At 34.0% G+C, this 23,159-nt stretch overlaps 1 protein-coding gene across 5 annotated transcripts; it reads left to right on the top strand.

Annotated features, from left to right (window-relative positions):
• The first annotated feature begins 2,747 nt into the window (after positions 1-2,747).
• Positions 2,748-21,465, top strand: LOC133678797 (protein NAP1). 5 transcript variants are annotated; one of them, XM_062101302.1, is made up of 24 exons: positions 2,748-2,906; positions 3,817-4,271; positions 4,361-4,435; positions 7,730-7,810; positions 8,062-8,142; positions 8,236-8,318; positions 9,849-9,933; positions 10,561-10,824; positions 10,992-11,099; positions 12,024-12,068; positions 12,147-12,289; positions 12,817-12,949; positions 13,389-13,499; positions 13,600-13,678; positions 14,580-14,773; positions 15,263-15,411; positions 16,281-16,362; positions 17,400-17,510; positions 17,798-17,923; positions 18,017-18,156; positions 18,243-18,339; positions 18,681-19,672; positions 20,179-20,391; positions 20,669-21,465. In XM_062101302.1, exons 2-24 carry the CDS (start codon positions 3,852-3,854, stop codon positions 21,162-21,164), a joined length of 4,308 nt encoding a protein of 1,435 aa, XP_061957286.1. In that variant the 5' UTR covers positions 2,748-2,906; positions 3,817-3,851; the 3' UTR covers positions 21,165-21,465. The 5 variants fall into 5 exon arrangements, with proteins under 5 accessions (XP_061957286.1, XP_061957289.1, XP_061957287.1 ...); XM_062101305.1 differs by having other exon boundaries at positions 2,749-2,906; positions 10,699-10,824; positions 15,266-15,411; XM_062101303.1 differs by having other exon boundaries at positions 2,749-2,906; positions 15,266-15,411.
• The last annotated feature ends 1,694 nt before the right edge of the window (positions 21,466-23,159 follow it).

Raw genomic sequence — 23,159 nt, 5'->3', positions numbered from 1 at the left:
TAAATAAAAAATTAAAATTCACTGAATCCTAGTTTTAGAACACAATACCAAACTTAGATAAGTATGTTTTTGTCTTTAAACAGCTAGGAGGATTATAATATTATATTTGTTGGTTTATGCTGTCCTGTTTTGTACTAACAACTCTTTAACTACTAAATTTGTTCAGTTCGTTTTCTTTATGTCCGAGCTAACTAAACACCAAACAGTTTCAAGTTTCAACGCTGACGGCTAAAAAGGGTAGTGGGAAATGAATTTGATGGGTTGGTAACATGGAGGCCAGATGTAGAGAATTAAGAGGTGGATGGATACATACACACACTATCTATCTCTCTCTTACATATTACTCCTCAACTACACTCCTCCGTTTCCAAGCACTATAAATCCAATCATGCTGGCTTAATGTCTAAGTCAAGTATGCTCTCCTAATCCAAATCTTACTGAATTCTTCCATTGTACGCCCCGCACGTGAATCCCTCCAATCCCCAGCCACCATCGTGAAGAAGTCAACCGTCCAGTAAAATCATCGCCGGTTCTTATGCCCGCACGTACACGGTTGCAGCAGATAACTTGTTTAAAATTACAGTGGTGAAACCTGAGTCGACTCGAGAAATTTAGATCTTGACGCGAGCTAAATTTCTGGGTAAACTAGATAAAATATTCATCTAATAAAACGTGGTTGATTTTACTAATTTTTTAGTTATTTAGCCAAAACTAGTCGAGTTAACATGAAGGAGATTAAAAAATATATAATCAAAATGACATGGTTTTAATGAAAAAAAAGAAAAATTACTTTTAATATTCTATAATTTGGTTGAAATTATATTTGTCTATCAACTTTTTAAAAGTTATAGTTTGGATAGTAAATAAATATAAAATAAACTAAACTATAGAATGGTTAAGAATGTAAATCGATACTCTTGTAATGAAGTTCAAGCCACAAGGTGTGATTTTTAAAAAATTAATAGGTGAATGTAATTTCAACTAAATTATAAATTTACAAAAATAATTTTCTTTAACAATAATTGACTTGATAAATCATGGGTTGATTGATAAGTTATCATTAAATTATTTTTTTTCAGATCATATCTACAGCCCCATAGTTTTTTCAGAGTTAATTTTAGAATATTATAGATGCGAAGGAAATCAAATCTTGATTGTTGGTAAATATCAGGGGTTAATTTATTTGTTTATTTTTAAGTTGGTTATGCTGTTAATTAACAAGTCTATCAAATAACAGCAGCTTGATAATATGTCTAACTTAACTAATGGGATGATAATACGTAAAAAATAATGCAATTTCGCGCACATTTTTTTATTTTTTATTTTTTTTTAACTTTCGGCACCGTTACTGTGGACATTGACTGAAGCCCTAACCTATCAAATTTCATTTTGAAAACCTTAGGTTTATTAATTTGGAACTTTATATCATCACTCGTGACCGCTATCATTTAAATGGGCTGCCTTAAAAGGAAGCTCATAGGACCTTGTAACCAGCTTAAAAATATGGACAAACTCACCATATGATTAACATTTATTTCTGGATTAGATTAATTAAGATATGATTAGGGGTGTTTAGCGGTCATGTTGGGTTTTGTCGGGTCAATACTCATAATTATATTCAACTAAACTTTTAATAATTTATAAATTATAAATATGAGTTGGTTAGATATATTACGTTGAGGTAATTGTTTATGAATATTATAAATATTTATAAGTTGACCATCTAAATTTCATTATTTTCTGAGGATTATAAAATAGATACACTTTCAAAAGCATAAAATAGTTTTTTTTTAATTCATCTTAATTAATATTGCAATGTATTTTACATTATATCAAACATGTAATCAGCACTAAACATAAAAAATGATATATTTAACAAAAAAGATGAAAAAAATTCATTTAATTTTGAAAAAATAAAATTATTTTTATATTTTTATCTCCATTATTTTAACTAAATATTTTTTTTTCTTTTCATGGCGAAGACACTAAACAAACTCAACTTTAAGAATCAAGCAAGCACAGGACCGTACCCACACTATAAATATTTTTCTATCACCCACTCCATTTCAGACGCAAATCTAGAAACTAATTTGAAAAATATTTCGTATTATTAAATTGCCGTGTTAATTTATAAATCACCGTGTAACTATTTTTATAAAATAATATTTTTTTTGTTTTTTTTATTATCATTATCATTAGATTTGAACCAATTAATTAAATTAGTAAAAACTTGTATATATATTAATATGATACAATTAAAACTTGTATCTCTTAATTATTTAGAAATATAGTTATGATTATTTTTTAAAATACTTTTCATTCATAAATATATTAAAATAATAATTTTTTATTTTTTAAAAATTATTTTTGATATAATATATAAAATGATTTTAAAATATAAAAAATATTAATTTAAAATAAAAAATTAAAATTAAAATTTTTTTAAAAATATTTTTAAAACACAAAAATAATAAATTTTTAATTTGTGAAACCAGCTTTAACACCTTTGAAATATATAACAAGGAACGGTAATCTTCTCTACACTCCACCAATCATGCTGCTGTACTTTTATTATATACGTGCATCCCACCATCTCAAAAGCGTCTCCTCATCAGAAAACCGAAGAAAAATAAAATAAAAGGGACCATCTGTCTGGCTATTTTATTTTTCTTAATAACTAATTAAATTGTCATTTACATGTCATTAATTTATAATAATAATAATAATAATAATAATAGTAAATCCGCTTTCCAATTTTCTTTCTCCATTAAATAAAAAACACAATCACTCAGCTCTCCTCCTCCTACCCCCAGCTCTCTCTCTAAAACCCTCTCCTATTCCTCTTCAAAAGACTCAGATCTGAAGCTTACGCCATTATTAACTCCACTCTCTAGTTTTCCATTCCTGTAAGCCTTTCTCTCTCCTCCTCTAAAGACTGTGCTCCAATTCTTAGAGATGATAGCCGTGGTTTGCATTTCGAAATTTCTAGCTTGTTTTTCATCATTTTTTGCTTATTGAAACCTAAAAGAGTTTGCGAAGTTACTGATTTTGCACCAATTTTGATTCCTGGCTGCATTTTGCTGTTTTGTTTAGTGTGTTTGTGCTTTGTTTGGTTGCTTAGATTACTTACACATTTGTTCTTTCTTTTTATATTTTTTTTCAAAATCTAAGTTGGTAAGAGAAAATGTAAAATCCGTTCTTTATTTATTTTGCTGTTAATATAACGGTTTTTGGAAATTGCTGGTATTGTTAATTTTGGAGAGGTCATGTTTGGTTTGTATAAAAAAAGGAGTGAAAAATGCTCTCTAGTGGATTTTATTTCTCTACTGAATTAAAATTTTGAAGGAAAAAAAAAAGCGTAATTGCGTAGCATGGAAGGTTAAAACAGATAGAGATGTAAAATAGGAGAATCCATTTCTGTTTTTTTTCTCTTTGTAAATGAGTTTTTTGTTCTTTTAATTTTGTAGTTCTCGGATACCAAACTAAACTTTTTTTTTTTTTTTTACGATATTTAATGCTGTTACTAATTTTGGGTAGGTCAAGTCAGGTTTGGTTGCTTGTGATATAGGAGTAATAATTTGTATATCTATTTACTCTTTATTTAATTTCTGTTTTAAAAAAGCGAAGAATACTTAAAAGATTTTATTTTTATACTGGGTATTAAATGGTGATTGGTGAGTACATTAATATTCAAAATTTTTAAATAAAAAAATGGATAATTTTGTAATTTGGAAGCTAAAACCTGATAGGAAAAAATGGGCAGAATTCATTACTGTTTTAGATGTTTATTGATGTGGTTTTAATCCTAACCTGCAGGGATTTGTGGTGGAGTTGATATAGTTAATTAATTAATGGCAAAGTCGCGGCAACATTATTCAACACACGATGCAGCTCTTTCACCCACTGGTGTAAGATCGAGGGAATGGGAGGGTCCATCGAGATGGACTGAGTATTTGGGTCCTGATTTGAGTTCGCCAATGGCATCGAGGTTGTCTAGGAATAAGGTAGGTTCGGATGGACAGGTTCAGAGTTCAGGTGGTGGATCTCATAAGGGTTTGAATTTGCAATGGGTAGTTCAACTTACTGAAGTAGCTGAAGGTCTTATGGCGAAAATGTATAGATTGAATCAAATTTTGGATTTCCCGGATCCAGTTGGTCACTTGTTTTCAGAATCGTTTTGGAAAGCGGGCGTGTTCCCGAATTATCCGAGGATTTGCTTATTGCTTTCTAAAAAGTTTCCGGAGCATTTCAGTAAATTGCAGCTTGAAAGGGTAAGAATTTCTGTATTCTGTTAGAAGAAATGTTGTTTTGTCTTGTTGGCCAATAGTATAGTTCTTTAACTTGTGGAAAACTGATGCAGGTTGACAAGGTTGCTTTGGATGCTTTGAATGATGGTGCAGAAGTTCATTTGCAGAGTTTAGAGCCTTGGGTTCAGGTATCGAGTTGGTTTTCTGTGAGCCTTTTTTATCATGTGCATGTACAATGCTCAAGATCTCAGATGATCATTACTTTTAGTGATTACTTTAGGAGATTTAGGACTAGGCCTTTGTGGCTGATTAAACCTCTGTCATAGTTAAACATGTGTTGGTTAATGTATGAAAGCATTCAACTCTATAAAGAATAGCTTTTGTCTCAATGACTGAGTATTCAAGTGCTTTTCTTAAGAATCGTGATTGCTAAAGGAAGAACATGCTGGAAGGAACATGTTTATGTTTTAATAATTGAAAGTCTATTTCAATAGGTGCTGACAACCATATTTATAATCTGGTCCTTGAACTCATCAGGTTGTGTATCATACAAGAAGTCTTATAAGATTCAAACTCAGGGTAATTACTAATTAGGAACTACGGTTTCTGCCACTTAGTTGCTCAGTCTTGCCTTGGTACAAATTACCAGTAAGTTGAACCCAGTTTGACTTTTGGCTGGAGCCCAAGTAGTACTGTAGCTCGACCTCTTGAATCTTTTCGTAGCATCGTAACTGGGTTTGATTTCATAAAGTCTCAACAGACCAGGCAACCAAGTGACGAGAGATGTATCAGCTAGCATGGCTCTGCTGTAGCATATTTATCATGCTTGCCATCTAAAAGTGAGAACCTGAGTTGCTAGTGTATGGAGCTAATTTGATGGTGCTTATTCAGTTAAATTCTGTTCTGTATTAGGCCCAAGAATTTCTGATATACTTTAGTATAATGATACATGATTTCATAATGAAGTGCAGTTCAATTGAGGTAAAACCTTAAAACTATATTTATGTTAATATAATGCCCCTAGTAGGAAATTTGAAGCCTTTTGTTTCACCTGTGGACAATGGGACACAGTTGATGTATTTTAAAGACTGATTTACCATCAATAATTTGCAGTGTACTGTGGAAATGATCACTTGAGGAAAAATGTAGTACTACTGTTGGTTAAGTCATCTAACATTGCATGCAAACCAATATGAAGTAATGACGAGGTTAACTTCAATTATTTTTTGGTCTGAACCTGGAAGATAATCACTGGGAAGGGGAGGAAGGGATCTTATGGGGAATTGAATTATTGATATATAATATATATTTCAAGATACATACTTGTGCAATTGGTTGTTGGTCAGGCTTAAATCTGAACCATATAATTTTCCTTCTCTGTATCTATGTAAAACTTAATATCCTAAAAGGTTGATACAAGGGAGACAACTTTAGGAGGAAGCTCTTAATTGCTCAACTACAGCTTTGTTGCATTTTAAGTGCTAACTATCTCAGCCTAAATATAAATATCTCAAAGAAATGATCTTATTAACGTAGTCTAGTTTTATTGAGGTTTGTTGGTAGAATGGGATCATGAAAATTGTAAAAATACTTAACGTTATCATGTCTAATATTTTTGCTGAATAAATTTTTTACACCTATATACTAAGAAAGTTCCCTCTTTCATCATTTTTTAAATCATTTTCACCTCTTGAGAAAAAGAAGAGATTGTATTTGCTAGAGGAAGGTATGTGATAAATAAACTCATAACTAATTACCTCGTCACTTAAAGAATGGTAATAAGCTTAAGGTCACATATTTCCTAGTGTTATGCAAGAACTCATGCGTGCTCCTAATTTCTAAGCTTTCCTTGAGAAGCAAGCAATTGAGAAAGTAGCCATCCATAAAAATGTTGGCGATAGACAAATGTTGGCCCTCAATTGCATTTTAGGTGGTCCTGATTTCTCTGCAAGTATTATTCCACTATTGATCATTGGATTGATCAACATTGACTTTGGCATTGGTTGCTGACACTAGTTAAAAGACTAAATACCCTTGCATGTATATTTGTTTGAACATTATCATGTATTCAAAGGTTTGACAAATGAATATTCTCTAACTAATCATTATACTAAGCATCGTTGTCAAATCAAGATTTGACTCATGAATTGGAAAGCCTAATTATGGTACCGTAAATCATATTGAATCGTGAATAGTAATATTGATTAAGAAATGAAAATAACACTATGAAAGATAATTAACACACCAAATATTTCTAAAATAAAGGAAAAATGAACATTTACTGAACAAAATGTGCATCAATTCATCTAATAGTTCTTAGTCATTAAATGACCCAAGTCTCAAAATTCAACATATTTGTTCATTGGAACTTGATCATTCTAATGACTCATCTTATAATACATCTTAAGCAACATTCTAACTAGTTACACCACTAGATTTCCTAGTTTAATAAAAAGTTATAATCTTTCCCAATTTCAATATAACCTTTGTCATGCTTGTTGTCTTTGGCACTCTTGCTTTCTTTCACCCTTTTCTTTTTTTGTGAAAATTAATTTATTCCTTGTTTCAGTTTTCAAGTAGAAATATTTATCAAAGAAAATTGCTTATACATTGCTGTCATCCATGACTTCTAGACTAAACCTTCCTATTCTTGTCATCTCTTTTGAAATCATGTATTTTACTTTCATTTTCTATTTGAGTTGACTTGTAAAATCGAATCAAATCGCGACTGAATCGCAAGATTTATGTACATACGAGATTCACCCTACTCACCCCATGATTTGCACTTGTTTTCTTTGTGAGATGCATCGTATTGTATGTGAATTGAGATGAATTGTAAGATTCGAATTGTGAACCGTAAGATTTTAACAACCGTGATACCAAGTAGGAGCAGATGATAACATGATGGAAAGGAGAAAGGTCAATAAAGCAAAATGGGGACCGGAAGTCCTGCCAAGTACATGCTGTGAGATGGGACAGGTCGGATATGGGTGTGACTGACAATCACTGATAGAAAATAGAAATTGTTTTTGTGTGGCAAAATGTTTGCCCACTTCAGTACTTCTGCAGTAACAAAGACAGAAAATGAGAGAACAGTAGTCATAAAATGAGGATAAATTTAATAGTGAAAAAGAACCCAGATATCCTATCACTTACCACTCAAAAGGGAGATGAAAACCGTGCTCTTATTTAGATTATCTTAGAATCTAAGTGATCAGCGCTGCAATTTTTTTAGTTACCATATTATTGGATATATTTGTGAGGTTTGATTGTGTCATCTTTTCTTATTCTTCCTTAGCTGTTGTTAGTTTCAATGGTACATGTTGGGAATGGCTTATGGTAGTTATTATGTTTGTTACCCAATATTTTGATTAAAAGGATTGTTTATAATTAACGATAAGAAATTGCTTACTTTCTGATCATTAGAGTTTGTAAATAAAGATTTATGGTTACTTGGTAATTGTTTGCTTTTGTGTGGCCAGTTACTTCTTGATCTGATGGCATTCCGAGAACAAGCTCTGCGACTCATATTGGATTTAAGTAGTACTGTTATTACCTTGTTGGTGAGTATCAAAATCTTCTCCTTCATCATGCAAAATGTATTCAGTTTGATACGAAGTACAATCAATCAACCTCGATAGCTGAAGGATCCATAGAACTTTGGCCTGTTAATATGTATGTATCATGCACTGGATGATTGGATGATGTTAAATTGATCCTTTCCTTGTTTTCCTCCAATTCATTTAGAAGAAGAGAAACATAGTGGCTTGATTTGTTTATGGTATCTCTGATAACTTGGTGCAGTATTTTGCAGCCTCATCAGAACTCGCTTATACTGCATGCATTTATGGATCTCTTTTGTTCCTTTGTCCGTGTTAATCTTTTATCTGAGAAGGTAAAGTGGGCTTTGTATCCTTTTATTTAATATGATGCGCATAAGCAGGCTTCTTATCTTGTTGACACCATTGAAGTTTGATGCCTCGTACAGATACCAAGGAAAATGATGTTGCAAATGTACAACCTTCTGCATGCCATGTCAAGAAATGACAGAGACTGTGATTTCTATCATCGGTATGGAATACATTTGAGTAGTGCGGTTATCTTTATATGTCCTGGGCCCTGGGCCTGATGGGTAGCAACACAATTTTATCAGTCACTGATAAACAATAATGAATTTATAGTTCTGGCTTTCCTTTTCTGTTTCTCAATATGCAATTTCCTGAATGAGGATTTCATCACAGAATGAAAAATTTGATTTCTGTCTAAGCATGCTGTGGATATCTGTGCTTGAACGGGAATGGAAATGTGGATGTCTTCTTGCTTTTTATGCTAGAACTGTAAAAGAAATTTGATAATCTTGATTAGTGAATGGGTTTAACAACTTGGTCCAGTTCTTAAAGGTTAAAAGTACAATGATCATTATCTTTATGGTTTTCTATTTGCAAAGAAATTCAATGGCAGGCAAATTAAATTCTTCAGTTTTGTAATGATGTTATTTTTTCACTTATAGTAAATTTATAGTTCATGTGTAAATAAATGTGATAAGGTTATCTATGCAAAGCTCAAAATGTCTGGTTTTGATGGAATTAGGATTCTGCTTGTGTAGGGAATATAATATGTAAGTTTTGCTAGTATAATCACTCTTGGCTCTGCTTAAGATGTTTGAGGTCAACAAGACAACCTGGTCATTCTATTAATAGGAAGGAACTCAAGGCTAGCAATCTTTACCGTGAATCTTGAATTCTGAAGCTACCCATGAATCTGAAAGTAATGAGTTCAATCGACCTACTGAATCAGTTTTAGTATTAACAAGGCTGCAAAGATGATTTAAAGTGGTTCCGGATTGAGTTTGAGCTGCATTTCTAGAGATTTTATTTTTTGTCTCTGCTTGCTCCTCATAAAATATACCTTTTGTAATTGGCATCTCTAGCTCTTTGTCTTAGACTTTTTTTGCCGAGCCACCACTAGCACATTAAAGTAATGACAAATGGTTTACTGCTCCTTATTTAAGGTGCTTTTCCTTTATATTCTAAAATTTAAAATGCTTGACTGTCTAGAAATCAAGGACAGCGGGGAAGGCTTGAAAAACACTTGGTTACTCTATGGATTACAGGGCATGTAATTGTCCTTTCTAATTGAATCTTCTCTTTATTATCTATCTTTGAAAATCTATTTTGGCTGTTCTTATAGGTAGGTGTAGAAATGCGGTAACTATAGATACTAGTAACCACAGTCACAAACCTGAGAGAATTTGGGGGGTGGGGGGTGGCGACTGCTGTGAGGGCAAACATAAGTGAAATAAACTGAAGAATAAAGAAATATGTATTTCACTGATTTTACAAATTCTCGATGCCTGGTGTTCCCCACTAACTAGAACAAGAGTAGTTAGGCTCCTCTACATATTATTGGCTAAATTTTTTAATTGACAGGCTCATGCAACATTATTCTTGAGTGGTAAAACATTCCTTTTTTATGTGTTCATGCTTGGATATTGATCTTTTGTAGTATTTTTAGTATGTTGCTTTAGTTTATGTTGAAGGCACTGCATTGTATCTCATACACATTATGCATTTTTGATATCTCTCTCCTTTTGTATTGCAGGTTGGTTCAATTTATAGATTCTTATGATCCACCATTGAAAGGGTTACAAGAAGATCTAAATTTTGTCAGTCCACGTATTGGAGAGGTCATTTTTGTTTCTTTTCCATTGAAAAATTGATAGAAATATTGATGATCATATCTCTATTTGTGTGTTTGTCCATCTTTTTTCTTTTGGAATTACATGTTCTAAGATATTGGTATCTAGCCTTCATCGCTTGTTTTTCTCTCTAATCTTCATAGTGGGGTGATTCTTCTGTAACAACAGGGGGTTGGACCATAAGCTTTTAAAATTTATCATATAGCCTGCTAGTATCAGGATGGTGAGGAGATCTCTTCCTCGTTCTTTTCTTCTTCTATCAATCATAAGCTTACAAATTGTCTTTGAATAAAAAAAAAAGAAAAAAGAAGAGGCAATTGAATTATAGAATTTAAGACATCTGTAATGGCCATATATGTCAAGCTCCCCATCTGAAGGAAAGAAAGATTGTTGGTCATTAGCTTTACCTTTCCCTAAATTTGGTTATGTGATGCTCACATCATAGTGTGCTTATCATGGTTATGCTGTCATGAAAATGAAGCTGCAATAAGTAGTCCTTGTTACATAAATCACACAAGAGTTTGAATGTTAACAAATTTGGAAATCATACTTGTGTTTGCTTTTGGTTTGATTGCTCAAGTATTTTGGAGCTTAACTTTCATTATTTATCTCCAGGTTTTAGAGGCTGTAGGCCCTATCGTTTTCCTATCTACAGATACAAGGAAACTCAGAAATGAGGAAATCATACTTGTGTTTGCTTTTGGTTTGATTGCTCAAGTATTTTGGAGCTTAACTTTCATTATTTATCTCCAGGTTTTAGAGGCTGTAGGCCCTATCATTTTCCTATCTACAGATACAAGGAAACTCAGAAATGAGGGATTCCTAAGTCCATATCACCCTCGGTATCCAGATATACTAACAAATTCTGCTCATCCTATGGTACACTGTTCTTTTGAAAGATCTTGACATTTGGGTTAATGCTAAACTTAAATTTTCTTTAAAGTTCTAAATAGCCAAAAGTAGTTACTGCTAAACTTTGTTGATGCTAGCTTTTGGACCTTTCTGCTAATTTCAACGGTTGTTGTTATGTCATTTTCACATTTCAGAGAGCCCAAGACCTAGCAAATGTTACTTCTTACAGGGAATGGGTGTTACTTGGATATCTTGTTTGTCCCAATGAGCTGCTTCGTGTCACTAGCATTGATATTGCTCTGGTATGCCTTGCCTGATTAATGGTCAGCTCATTCTTGTGATTCAACAATGCTTTCATAAAATATCAGATACATGCTGCAAGGAAGAAGCATGTTTTTAGATACTCGAATACTGAACATACTGTGTGAATGATAATTTCAACAAGATAAGTTCAACTATATTTTACAAAATGTTTCTCATTATTAACAGCCCAACTTCTTACAAGCCCATATCTTTCAAGTGCAGTTGACCACATGGTATATTTCTTATGTGTATCAATATTACCTTCTCATGAAAGAGATCATACTTTCTTTTAAAGTTCCATTTTTGTGGATGTTGCCTTGGTCCCACATTTATGACATGTGAACCTGGTTTAGAAGTAAAACATTTTCTGATGATTGATTGTAATGAAGCATATGAAAATTTAATTATGGATTAACTGAGTCCTTGTACTTTCAAAGTTTTTGGAAAGCTAGTTATCATCTAATGAGAATTGTTCGAGAAATGAATCAATACTGATTTCATTCTATGTAGTTGATAAATATTAATATAGAGTGCCTTTCTGGCTTGTTTATATGGTAAAGCATACCCCGTGGGTTTGAAGTAATTGGTGGTGAGTTGTATTGTGGTAAATTCTCTCTAATTCATTTTGCTGATTTCACTGCACCTTGTTTTTTAATTTTATTTCTTATGAGATATTTGGTAATATTTATCTGCTAAGCTGATAATATGAGCAGTTTTTTTCCCTTTTGGTCAAATACTTCCCTTTTTTGGTTCAAGTACTTCTCTCTCTATTGCTAATTTCTTTTCCCTAACACATTCAAATACATATATTGTGTCTCTTTATTTTCCATTAGGGTTTATCAGGAATTATCTGGATGCTTTGTACATTTGTCTGCTGATGCTTCTTTTCCACATGTGTCCTTAATTTTTAAAATGGTTCTCAGGTTGTACTGAAGGAAAATTTGATACTTGCAGTATTCAGGGATGAGGTGAGTAGCACTGTCAATTGTCCAGACGGTGTTCTCTGGTTACAATGGCTGATTTTTATCAAAATCTTGAACATGCAGTATGTACTATTGCACGAGGATTATCAGTTATATGTTTTGCCTCAAATATTAGAGTCGAAGAAGATGGCCAAATCTGGGCGCACTAAGCAAAAAGAGGCAGATCTCGAGTACAGTGTGGCAAAGCAGGTTGAAAAAATGATAAGGTAAAAAACTTAGTTTTGATTTGATAGTATTGATGGAAGGAATGAAACCATTGCTGCCTCCCTCCTATGGTTTTTCTATCAATAATTTGTCTCATATTTTTCTTCACCTGGTTTCTGAAATTACTATTATTAACCTTAAAAGATTGGATATGTGCTCAATCTTTTATATGCCTATTACTTTACTGGTGAAATTACTAGGCATTTATCTGGAGAACTGGAAGCTATTTGCCTGTCACATTCTGAGGAAGTTACCAAAGTTTGTAGATAAACAGAAGGGAGGGAAAATAGAAAGTCATCTTTTTTGGCCATAGTTCTATCATCAGAAAGCATGTCGTATGGGGAAGCCATCGTTGGCCTGGTTACAAAAATGATTAAGCTGTGAATCTAGCAAAATAGAAATATTGAAGAATCCTGAAAATGTGATGGAAGAAATGATCAACCTCTGTACTTAGAAATATTTTGATCATTTATGTTAATGGTACTACATGTTTATATGGCTGGGATATTCAAGTCTACCAATGTTGCAGTGAAGTCCACGAGCAAGCACTTCTATCTTGTGATGCCATTCACCATGAGAGGAGAATATTATTAAAACAGGAAATTGGAAGAATGGTACTGTTTTTTACTGACCAGCCAAGTTTATTGGCACCAAACATCCAGGTATTTAAAGTGATAGTACCTTTCCTTTCGTTATCCTTTCATTTTGCTTATATTCAAAGTTCTCAAAGACTAATATTTAAGCACATGGTTGACCAAATCTGCTATGTTAGGAATCCTTCTGTTCAGTCTCAATATAAATGCAGTAGTTTGCTTCATGTTTTCACATGTAGGCATGTGCTTGCACACACACCTGTAGAAAGAGTTTGGACCCTCAAGTTTTTGCCAAAAAATAATAATAAAAAATTATATAGCTGATTGATATTAATTGAAATTTACTTCTAGGCTAATAGGAATTGAAAACAGTGAAGTGGGGTCAGGTGGGTGGACCGATCTGACTTCTCTCTGAATATTTTTTACTTGCCACAGTACTAAATGTGGATTTTTACCCACAAATTCTTCTTGGAACAATCATTCTCTAATGGTATGGTGTTTCCTACAGATGGTATTCTCTGCCCTGGCTTTGGCACAGTCTGAGGTTATCTGGTATTTCCAACATGTAGGAATTGCATCATCAAAATCTAAAGCTTCTCGAGCAGTACCAGTTGACATAGTACGTTAAGTTCTTTCATATTCACTTAAATCGTGTCACTATAATTTCATATAAGTTGACTATGGTTTTTAGCTTAAATTGGTGTTATTTTTGGTGGCAGGATCCAAATGATCCTACTATTGGCTTTTTACTTGATGGAATGGATCATCTATGCTGTCTTGTGCGGAAGTATATTGCAGGTTATACAGGGTTTGATGTAATTTGTTTTTCATAAATCATATAATTTATGTTGATAGTGCACTTAATGTGCTAAATGGTGAAAAGTGTTTTGGTTATTTCTCATTATTTGAGTAAAGAAGCAATCATTTTCCATTGCCTCCTACTGAGTTCAAATCCATGACCCCTTATGGACCAACACCCCCCCACCCCCACCCCAACCCTCTAATTTCTGGCCAATGGTCTTTCTTTAACAATTCCCCCAGTTAGTCAGAAATGTGCTTACCTAGTATAATATACAGATGAATTACTAAGTCAATTCAAAGGCTATTTTCCACTGAGGTTTTCCTAGAATTTGGGTTGCTTATTAAACATATCTATGCACTGATTTTTCCTCTTTCTTCATGAGGACGAGTGATATAAATGATCTTACAAGCTATTTTGTCGTGACAAATAGAAATGGTCTTATATGTGAAGGACATGCTTAACATTGATTATGCAGTTTGATAAATCTCTAAGATAGCACATGGAGCTTTTTACGAACTGGGTTAGGTTTTCAATTCGAGGCTCTATCATGGCTTTAGACTGGTGTTGTTATCTTATGTTTTCTTATTGTTGCTAATCCATCTGCATTTATTTTGTTGATTGTTGCAGTCGCTACTCACCATTTCTATATAAAAAATAGAAAAATCACTATATTTTTTGTTCCAATTTGCAATATCATGGAATGAAGAACAGTTATTATAGTGCTGGGAAAGTGTTAATTTTATGGAAACTTGATTTTGTCTAACCCCGAGGCATTTGTCATCTTGTTCATATTACCTGAAATAGTGCAGCAACTAGTTATTTAGCATGCATTTATCTAACTCCATAGGCCTCAAGCATGGACAAACAAGTCTTTAAACATTTTCATATCCAATGCAGCTATCAGAGGCTATGCATTATCATACCTGTCTTCATGTGCTGGTAGAATCCGGTTTTTGCTGGGAACTCCAGGAATGGTGGCTCTTGACCTTGATGCTAGCTTAAAAGGGCTTTTTCAGCAGATTGTTAAGCATTTGGAAAACATACCAAAACTGCAGGGTGAAAATATTTCCGCCATCACATGTGATTTATCTGTAAGAAATCTGTGGAAATCATGCTTTTGATTTGTTCTGCTGAAGTTTTCTGAACTTGAATTGACATTGGGGCTTTGGAAGTATCACTGCCTATGATGAGATTTTACAACCCTGTGGTTTTTTGAAGTGCTTGTTGCATAATATTAAGAATTAGATACCTTCATCACATGAGGATTTCTCATTCATATCTAAAAGACATTTATGATTGGGTCTGTTGAAAGAAGGTAATCAGCAGATATTGTTTGAAGGAAAAGTTACAGAGTGATGATCTCTGTTGGTCCTTTTAACTGTGACTTGAAAGAAGCATTGGTGAAGTCAGTCGTACTGCATTTATGCTTAATTTTTTTTATGCCTCCTTATTGTGGTTTCTGTTAATTACTTGAAAAAATTGTTTGTTGCCATTTCTTTCACCACTGTTTTCATTATCTTTCAAGAGTTGTTTACTTCACAAGGGCATCGATAACCATATCATGGTATATCTTTTTTAAGCAGGAGTTTCGTAAAGATTGGTTGTCAATATTGATGATTGTAACATCCTCTAGATCATCCATAAACATAAGACACCTGGAGAAAGCTACTGTATCCACTGGAAAAGAAGGATTACTGTCAGAAGGAAATGCTGCATACAATTGGTCCAGGTATTCTCCAACTCTTGTTCGCTGTTATGACTAGTACTACTGTTAGGTTGCAGAAAAGTTAGCCTATGACTGGACTAACTTCAGGAAATCAATCCACATGGTCTAATGTGATTAGTTTGGGATCGACACTATGATTTGAGTGATACAATTATCTAACACTATAGAAACTATAATTATGAAAATTATATCTGTGAAGTTAAAAAATCAACTGAATTATTTGATGGTGAATTGATCTCATTCAGATTCAAGCAAAAGCCCTTAAAGTCGAGATGAGGAGCGTATTGTTTATTTTATTGAAATTACTTGGAGTAAGTGTAATAGAATTTGAAAAATTACTTATGTGCGCTCAAGGAATATTTCGAAAAGCTTAAAACAAACAGTTATTCTCATTACAGTTCGTTTCTAGCATAGTGCTCCATGACTCCCAGATGTACCAGTTTGTGAGAGTGAAATTTTTTGTGGTGGCATAGAAATCCACTTTGATCATGTTCGTGTTTGGTGTGGATTTATGCAGTGACCTTTGCATCAAGTAGCTTAAACTTTGGGCTAAAATGTTAAATGCTCTTCCTGGGTATGGAAGCATGGCACATTATACCAGTTAATGCTGTCTGGTTTTCATTTTAAACTTTGAAACATGTGCTAGACCAATAATTAATGTTAGAGGATGGCTGCTTAGAAAAATGTGAAAATAGTATGGTGAAATCATAATTCTGAGGTTTTTATGAAAGCCTACAGGCATAGGTTCTCTCTTTTCGCCAGAAAGCATCTATGTTTCATGCTCTATTGTACTGTATTCAGGTGGTTACCTTGTTCATATGGAATATTGTTGAAATATACAGATAACATATATGAATCACTTTCAATTGCAGATGTGTTGATGAACTAGAATCTCAATTATCAAAGCATGGAAGTCTAAAGAAGCTGTATTTCTATCACCAGCATCTTACAGCAGTAAGCTCCTACCTATTTTAGTTTAGAACTAGTTTGTATGCCCATGTTATGTTGCAGTGAGACCTAAATTTTTTTAAACCTAAAAATAATTTTTAGGTCTCAGGAAATTCTTTGGCAATGTCATTAAACCTGAAAACATATCTGTTTTGAATATGTTTTTATAAATATAAATTTTCCTATCAATGTATCTCTTGTTTATCTTAGCCAACACAATATTTTTAATTGAAAGCATTGTTTCTATTTTTAAAAAAAATTATTACTGTTAAAGCAAGTTTTTTAAAAATATCAAAATAGTATGTCTATGTTTTGTGTGACTGAAAGCTTAAAAAATCATAAATGTAATAAAATCATGTTCCAAATCTATGTAAGCATTTTAATAATAAACAACCGATTTCAATTGAATTATCATAAATTATTTATTGTTAATATTATTATTTTCATATCAAACACATAATAATTGATTTTTTTTAATTCAAATAAAAATTTATAATATTATTTAAGAAGCACGTCAAAATTGAAGAGTAAGTAAATCTATTAATTTTTTTATGGAATGTCCGGAAAAAAAAACCAAAGAAAAAAGGCAAAAGAAAAATAAAATAAAAGGCCCAGCACTTGGGCCACGCCTGCTCAGCAGGCTAGACATGCGCGCCTGTCCCTGTTTTATTTTTTTAGACAAGTCTTCTGTCAGTGTGTCCCCCAACGCTCGAACCCGTGATCTCGTGCTTGTCACGTGACTAAGTTGGGACTTGGATTTGTGATAAAACAATTAAAAAAATATATTAAGGTGCTTTACTGTGAACAGTAAAGCACCATAAGGAACCTAGTTCTGTTAGTGTTGCAGGTTAATTTCAAGTGAAGGCTGGCTCTTCAAAATACTCAACTGGGAATTGCCAGACTGGATAGGCTCCCCGAAGATAGGACATAGGACTTTTAGGCGGCCCACTTAGTTGCTTTTTGTTTCCACTATTATCCTCTTTGGCTTTCTTTTTTCTTATGGGCTCCTGCTTTAACTAACAAAACATCTTTGCCCATGGTAGGTCTTTCGGAATACCATGTTTGGACCAGAAGGGCGTCCTCAACATTGCTGTGCATGGCTTGGTGTTGCTAGTAGCTTTCCAGAGTGTGCTTCTCCAATTGTTCCGGAAGAGGTGATCCATTAACTTGCTTTTTTTGGTTTGGGAGAGGGGCTGTAAATGATAATTTTTTTGCTAAGAGAAATTGAAATGGGAATGACTTGATTTTGTTTCATTTAATCCATAACACTCAGCATTGAACCATACTTATTGAGGGCATGATTGCATGCTTTATAAAGAGGACGACTCCCAACTACTGCTTTTGCCCCAACCTTGCTCTCCATCATGCATGCCGCACATTTCCTCTCATCAGAAAAAAATGGAAACTTCATGAAATTTACTTTATACTTTACTGTAAACAGGTAACTAAAATTGGGCGTGATGCAGTCCTATATGTTGAGTCTCTTATTGAATCTATCATGGGAGGATTGGAGGGATTGATCAATATTCTTGATTCTGAAGGAGGATTTGGTGCCTTAGAGACTCAGGTTTTTTATTTCAAACTTGTAATTTACTATATCAAATAAGGAAATATTCAAGTCTACCAATGTTTAACAAACTGTTGTTTTCGGAAATCTCAGCTTCTTCCAGAGCAGGCAGCTTTTTATTTGAATAACACATCCAGAGTTTCAATTCCTACATCAAAATCTCCCAGGGGAGCAGTTAGTTTTCCATTGCCCGGCCATGAGAGTTATCCTGAAAACAATAGTGCTATAAAAATGTATGGCATTATAATATGTGCTGTTTTTCTTGGATAATCTGCAATGATACAGCATGTCTTGATTCTTGAGCATGTGCTGATGGCAGGTTGGAAGCTGCGATGCAAAGGTTGACCAACTTGTGTTCAGTTCTGAATGATATGGAGCCTATATGTGTTCTAAACCATGTCTTTGTTCTGAGGGAGGTGAGGCATGCTGAGTTTATGTTTATTTTTTCGGGTTCAGTATAGGACACTTTTGTTGTGTTTGATTTGTTCTTAATTTTGATTCTTTTAAGTATAAATTTACTAAATTGGGAAGAGATGTATCAAGCCAGGAAAAACTATTAAGTTTTGGGAATACCCCTTTGAGCTAAATTTTAATTAATATAATTCTCTATTTGAGCTATGTAGAACTGGAAGGGGTTGGTTTCACTTCCTTTTAATACATAAGCTGTCTCTGTGCAATAGCATGGTCTAAATGCGTGTCGACTCAGAAAATATCAAATTGTTGGGATTCAGCTATAACAGTGTAGTCTTCTGTGCAGTACATGAGAGAGGGCATACTTGGCAACTTCAGGAGGAGATTGCTTTCAGTGTTAAAAACTGACAATGATCTTCAACGGCCTTCTGTCCTAGAGTCCTTGATTCACAGGCACCTGAGCATTGTCCATCTAGCAGAGCAACACATCAGCATGGACCTTACTCATGGAATTCGAGAAGTTCTACTAACTGAGGCCTTCTCAGGACCTGTGTCTTCTCTGCAATTGTTTGAAAAACCAGCAGAGCAGCTTACTGGGTCAGCCACTGAAGTTGTCTGCAACTGGTATATAGATAACATTGTCAAAGATGTATCAGGTGCTGGGATCCTTTTTACACCAATCCACAAATGCTTTAAAAGCACAAGGCCTGTCGGTGGATATTTTGCGGAATCAGTCACTGATCTCAGAGAACTACAAGCCTTTGTTCGTGTATTTGGTGGCTATGGAGTTGACAGGCTAGACAGAATGATGAAAGAGCACACAGCAGCCCTATTGAATTGCATTGACACATCATTACGGTCAAACCGTGAAGTGTTAGAGGCTGTTGCAGGCAGCATGCATTCTGGTGACAGAATAGAAAGAGAGGCATGCTCGAGGCAGATGGTGGACTTGGACACAGTGATTGGATTTTGTGTTGAGGGAGGACAAGCACTTGCTTTTGATCAGCTTCTTGCTGAAGCTGCTGGGGTCGTGCTTGATGAAGGTGCACCATTGATATATTCATTACTTTCTGGGGTGGTTAAGCATATACCTGAAGAAATACCTGAAAAGAAGGACATCAGAAGAATAAGAGGGGTGGCAAACAGTGTTAATATAGTTGGAGATCATGATTCTGAATGGATCAGATCAATTTTGGAAGATGTTGGGGGTGCAAATGATGGTTCTTGGACATTGTTGCCTTATTTATTTGCCACCTTCATGACATCAAATATATGGAATACTACTGGCTTCAATGTTGACACTGGGGGCTTCAACAATAATATCCATTGTCTGGCAAGGTTGGTTTTCCTTGTTCCACCATGTTGTTAAAATGTTGGGTTGACTTCAATTGGATATTCTTCTGAACATAAGAACTTCAATGCTTTTTGAACATGTAGTGCATATGAGCTAATGATCTGCCGTCAGGGTCAGGGGCCCGTAACGAGCATTTCTATTCAAATTACTTTTGATTGGGTTACTGGCCACCTGCCATTTATCTATTTTATTTTTAAATTCTGAAACTGTAACCAATGGTCTACTGCATATGCCACTAATCTTGGTATAATATTTGCTACATGAGGGAGCATCATCGATGTCTGTACACATTAATTTGGTTTTCAGTTTGAACACAAGTCAACAGCTATTGCCTTCTTTTTGTTTCACCTGATGAGCAACCATATTTACTGCAAATTTATTAGGGTCATGCATATGCCATTTGTTTTTAAAACTCTTAGTAAATGAAATGGTTTCATCCATCCATTATTATTAATATTCCTTTTCTTCTACAATTGAATATTCTTGGCAGGTGCATGAGTGCTGTGATTGCAGGAAGTGAGTTAGTGAGATTGGAACGTGAACATCAGCAGAGACAGTCTCTCTCTAATGGTCATCTTGGTGAGGCTTTGGATCCTGAAATACATAGCCGTTTGTCTGCTGAAGCAAGTATAAAGTCTGCAATGCAACTTTTTGTCAAATTTGCTTCTGGTATTGTGTTAGATTCTTGGAGTGAAGCTAATAGGTAAATGTGCAATGCCTGTTATGTGTACCCTCACATTGATAAACATACACGCATACAAGTTACATGTTTGCACGACTTTTGTTTGCGTACAATCATGTTAATCATTTGAAGTCCATTTCAACATAACCACAAGCATTTCTTAAAAACTTACATTAAGTTAAATATGTGGTGGCACCATTTATTCTTTCAGCTCACATCAAGTTAAATATCTTTTTGACCTCTCTGTTTTCTCTCTCATCATTCTCGTATCTGAATCTCTTCTCTGCTTTCTGTGCAGATCTCATCTTGTTGCAAAGCTGATTTTCTTGGACCAACTTTGTGAGATCTCACCTTACCTTCCAAGAAGCTCCCTAGAAGCCTATGTTCCTTACGCAATTCTCCGTTCAGTTTATAGCCAGTACTACATGAAATCTCCATCCATGCCTCTGGCACTACTAAGTGTCTCACCCCACCATTCACCTGCCATATCACTATCTCACGCCTCTCCTGCAGCAAAGCATCCTCGTGGGGACTCAACTCCACAGCATAGCGGCAACGAATCAGGTTTTTTTAAGGGATCATCATCCCATAGCCAGGAACACCTTTATGATATGGATAGTGGAAGCCTGCGCGGCACAGATGGTAAACATCGAAATGTTCGCCGCTCCGGGCCTTTGGATTATAGTTCAAGCAGAAAAGTTAAATTTGTTGAAGGCTCAACTTCAGGGAGCACAGGTCCGAGTCCACTACCGCGGTTTGCCGTGTCAAGATCTGGGCCGTTAATGTACAAGTAGAAAACGGTAAACAATTGCAGGGTCATGAGGGTTGATAAATTATGAGCATCTCATCAATCATCAGTTATATATAATTGTTAATCTAGCAGACAAGGTTGGCATTATGTAAATGTCATAAATTCTTTGTTTTTATCTTCTTCGTAGCCGTACTGCCCCTAATCATATAAATTAATGTCTTCTGTGAGAGTTCAACGTGGTTAGTTTGATTTCTTAGAGGCAAGTCAGTTATCTTCAAGATATAAATAAGACTGTTTGGGATTAGTGGGAGGGAGAATGAATGAAGTAACAATTTCTGTATCAACTCCTCTTCTTCTTCTTCTTAGTCTTCTTGTTCTAATTCTTCTTTTCTCTTATTCCTTTCTAGTATTAACTTGTTGAGGCTGAAGCCTAACAATTTCTCAGTCTGTTGATCAGCATTTCAAGATATTTGAGCTCCATTTCTCTTGGAAAAAAAGTTATCTAAATCCAATGTCTTTGTTTCTATTTACCGAGACTCGATATTGCTTAGGGTTTTAGACAGCATTTTGTTCAGGGATGTGGATGCGATTGTGATAGCAACGAGGCTCTCTGTTGTGGTGCTGTGGATGTTAAACAATGGCCATGGTTATAACTTGTGTAAATTTGTTTTAAAGTTCAAATACCTAGAATAATCTAATAAACTAAAGAAATTGAAGAAATATAATTATTGGGTAAAGTTTACACCTTTCCCTTTTTCTTATTGGAGGGTTTTTGAATGTACAGTAAGTGAATATTATAAATCAAAATAGATTATAAAATCTTTGCTGAAGTGCCTACATTTTTGTTTTTAATAATCTCAAGTCAAATTCTTAGATATTTAAAATTTAATTTTTTTAATCATTTGTTAAATATCCTGATTTGTATAGCTTATAACAAAACTAGCTGGAGGAAACAAAATCTACTGTAGAGAAAATAAAATAAATTATAAAGGGGGCGATTTGTAGAAAGCCGAGAGTATATACACAAAGATGTTACTTTATATACCCAAGTGGATGCTTAACAACTGAATGTATGGATCATACTGAAGGAGAAATAATTTTATAAATGTTTAGTGTATTTAATAACGTGCTCAAGAGTGTTAAAATTATTAAATGGTTAGATTGCAATGACTATTATATAACTCAAATAATTAGCTTGTTAAAACAAATATTTAGTACCACAAGATGGTGACATTTCTATTTAAACTTGATAATCTTGGACATAATCTAGAGGAACAAGGCAGAGCTGCACTCAAAATGTAAATCAAATAATAATTATAAAATTACAAAAAAAAAAAAAAACCCGGAAGAAGAAGGGGTCAGTGCAGTCTATTTTCTGCCTTTGATCCATGACAGTACTGAACTAGCAACTAACATTCACAAAATACCCTTTGACTTCACCTGCCAACTCTCGCTTATTAAAATACCAAAAAAAAATGGACTTTTAAGATAAGAGGGGAAAAAAAGAAAGAAAAGTAAACTCCAGTCAAGAATGGCTGGCTGACCACTGTCCAAGGAAGCTGAATATTCAACAGTTTGTTTTAATTGAGAAAGACCTCAAGGGAAATTGAAAATTCTACTCTCCTAAATGTGTAACAGTAGTAATCACAGACATTAAACCTGGCTTTTGCTTGGCAGATCGATTTGATAATTTATTGATTGAACTTAACTTGAATTAAATTTTATTTTAGATTATTTTAAAAATTAATTTAGTTAAATTTGATAGACCTGATTGATTTAATTAGATCAACTTTAAAAATATATATTATTTTATCTAAAATAATATAATTGCATTTAAAAAAATCTTAATAATATTATTTTAGAATTAATATGAAAAATTTACAACTTGAATTTTGAACCGGGTTAGACCGGTACGGATATGATAACTATGATAGGAGTTTTCTTACCGCTAGAATTGATGGAAATTTCCTGTCCTACTGTAACCGCGCAGTCCTATAAATGCAGCTTAAGCGCAAGTGTTTTTTAATTTATATTCATT

This window comes from Populus nigra, chromosome 18 (assembly GCF_951802175.1).
Source record: "Populus nigra chromosome 18, ddPopNigr1.1, whole genome shotgun sequence".
Classification (NCBI taxonomy): Eukaryota; Viridiplantae; Streptophyta; class Magnoliopsida; order Malpighiales; family Salicaceae; genus Populus; species Populus nigra.
This window is presented reverse-complemented; position numbering and strand designations above follow the sequence as displayed.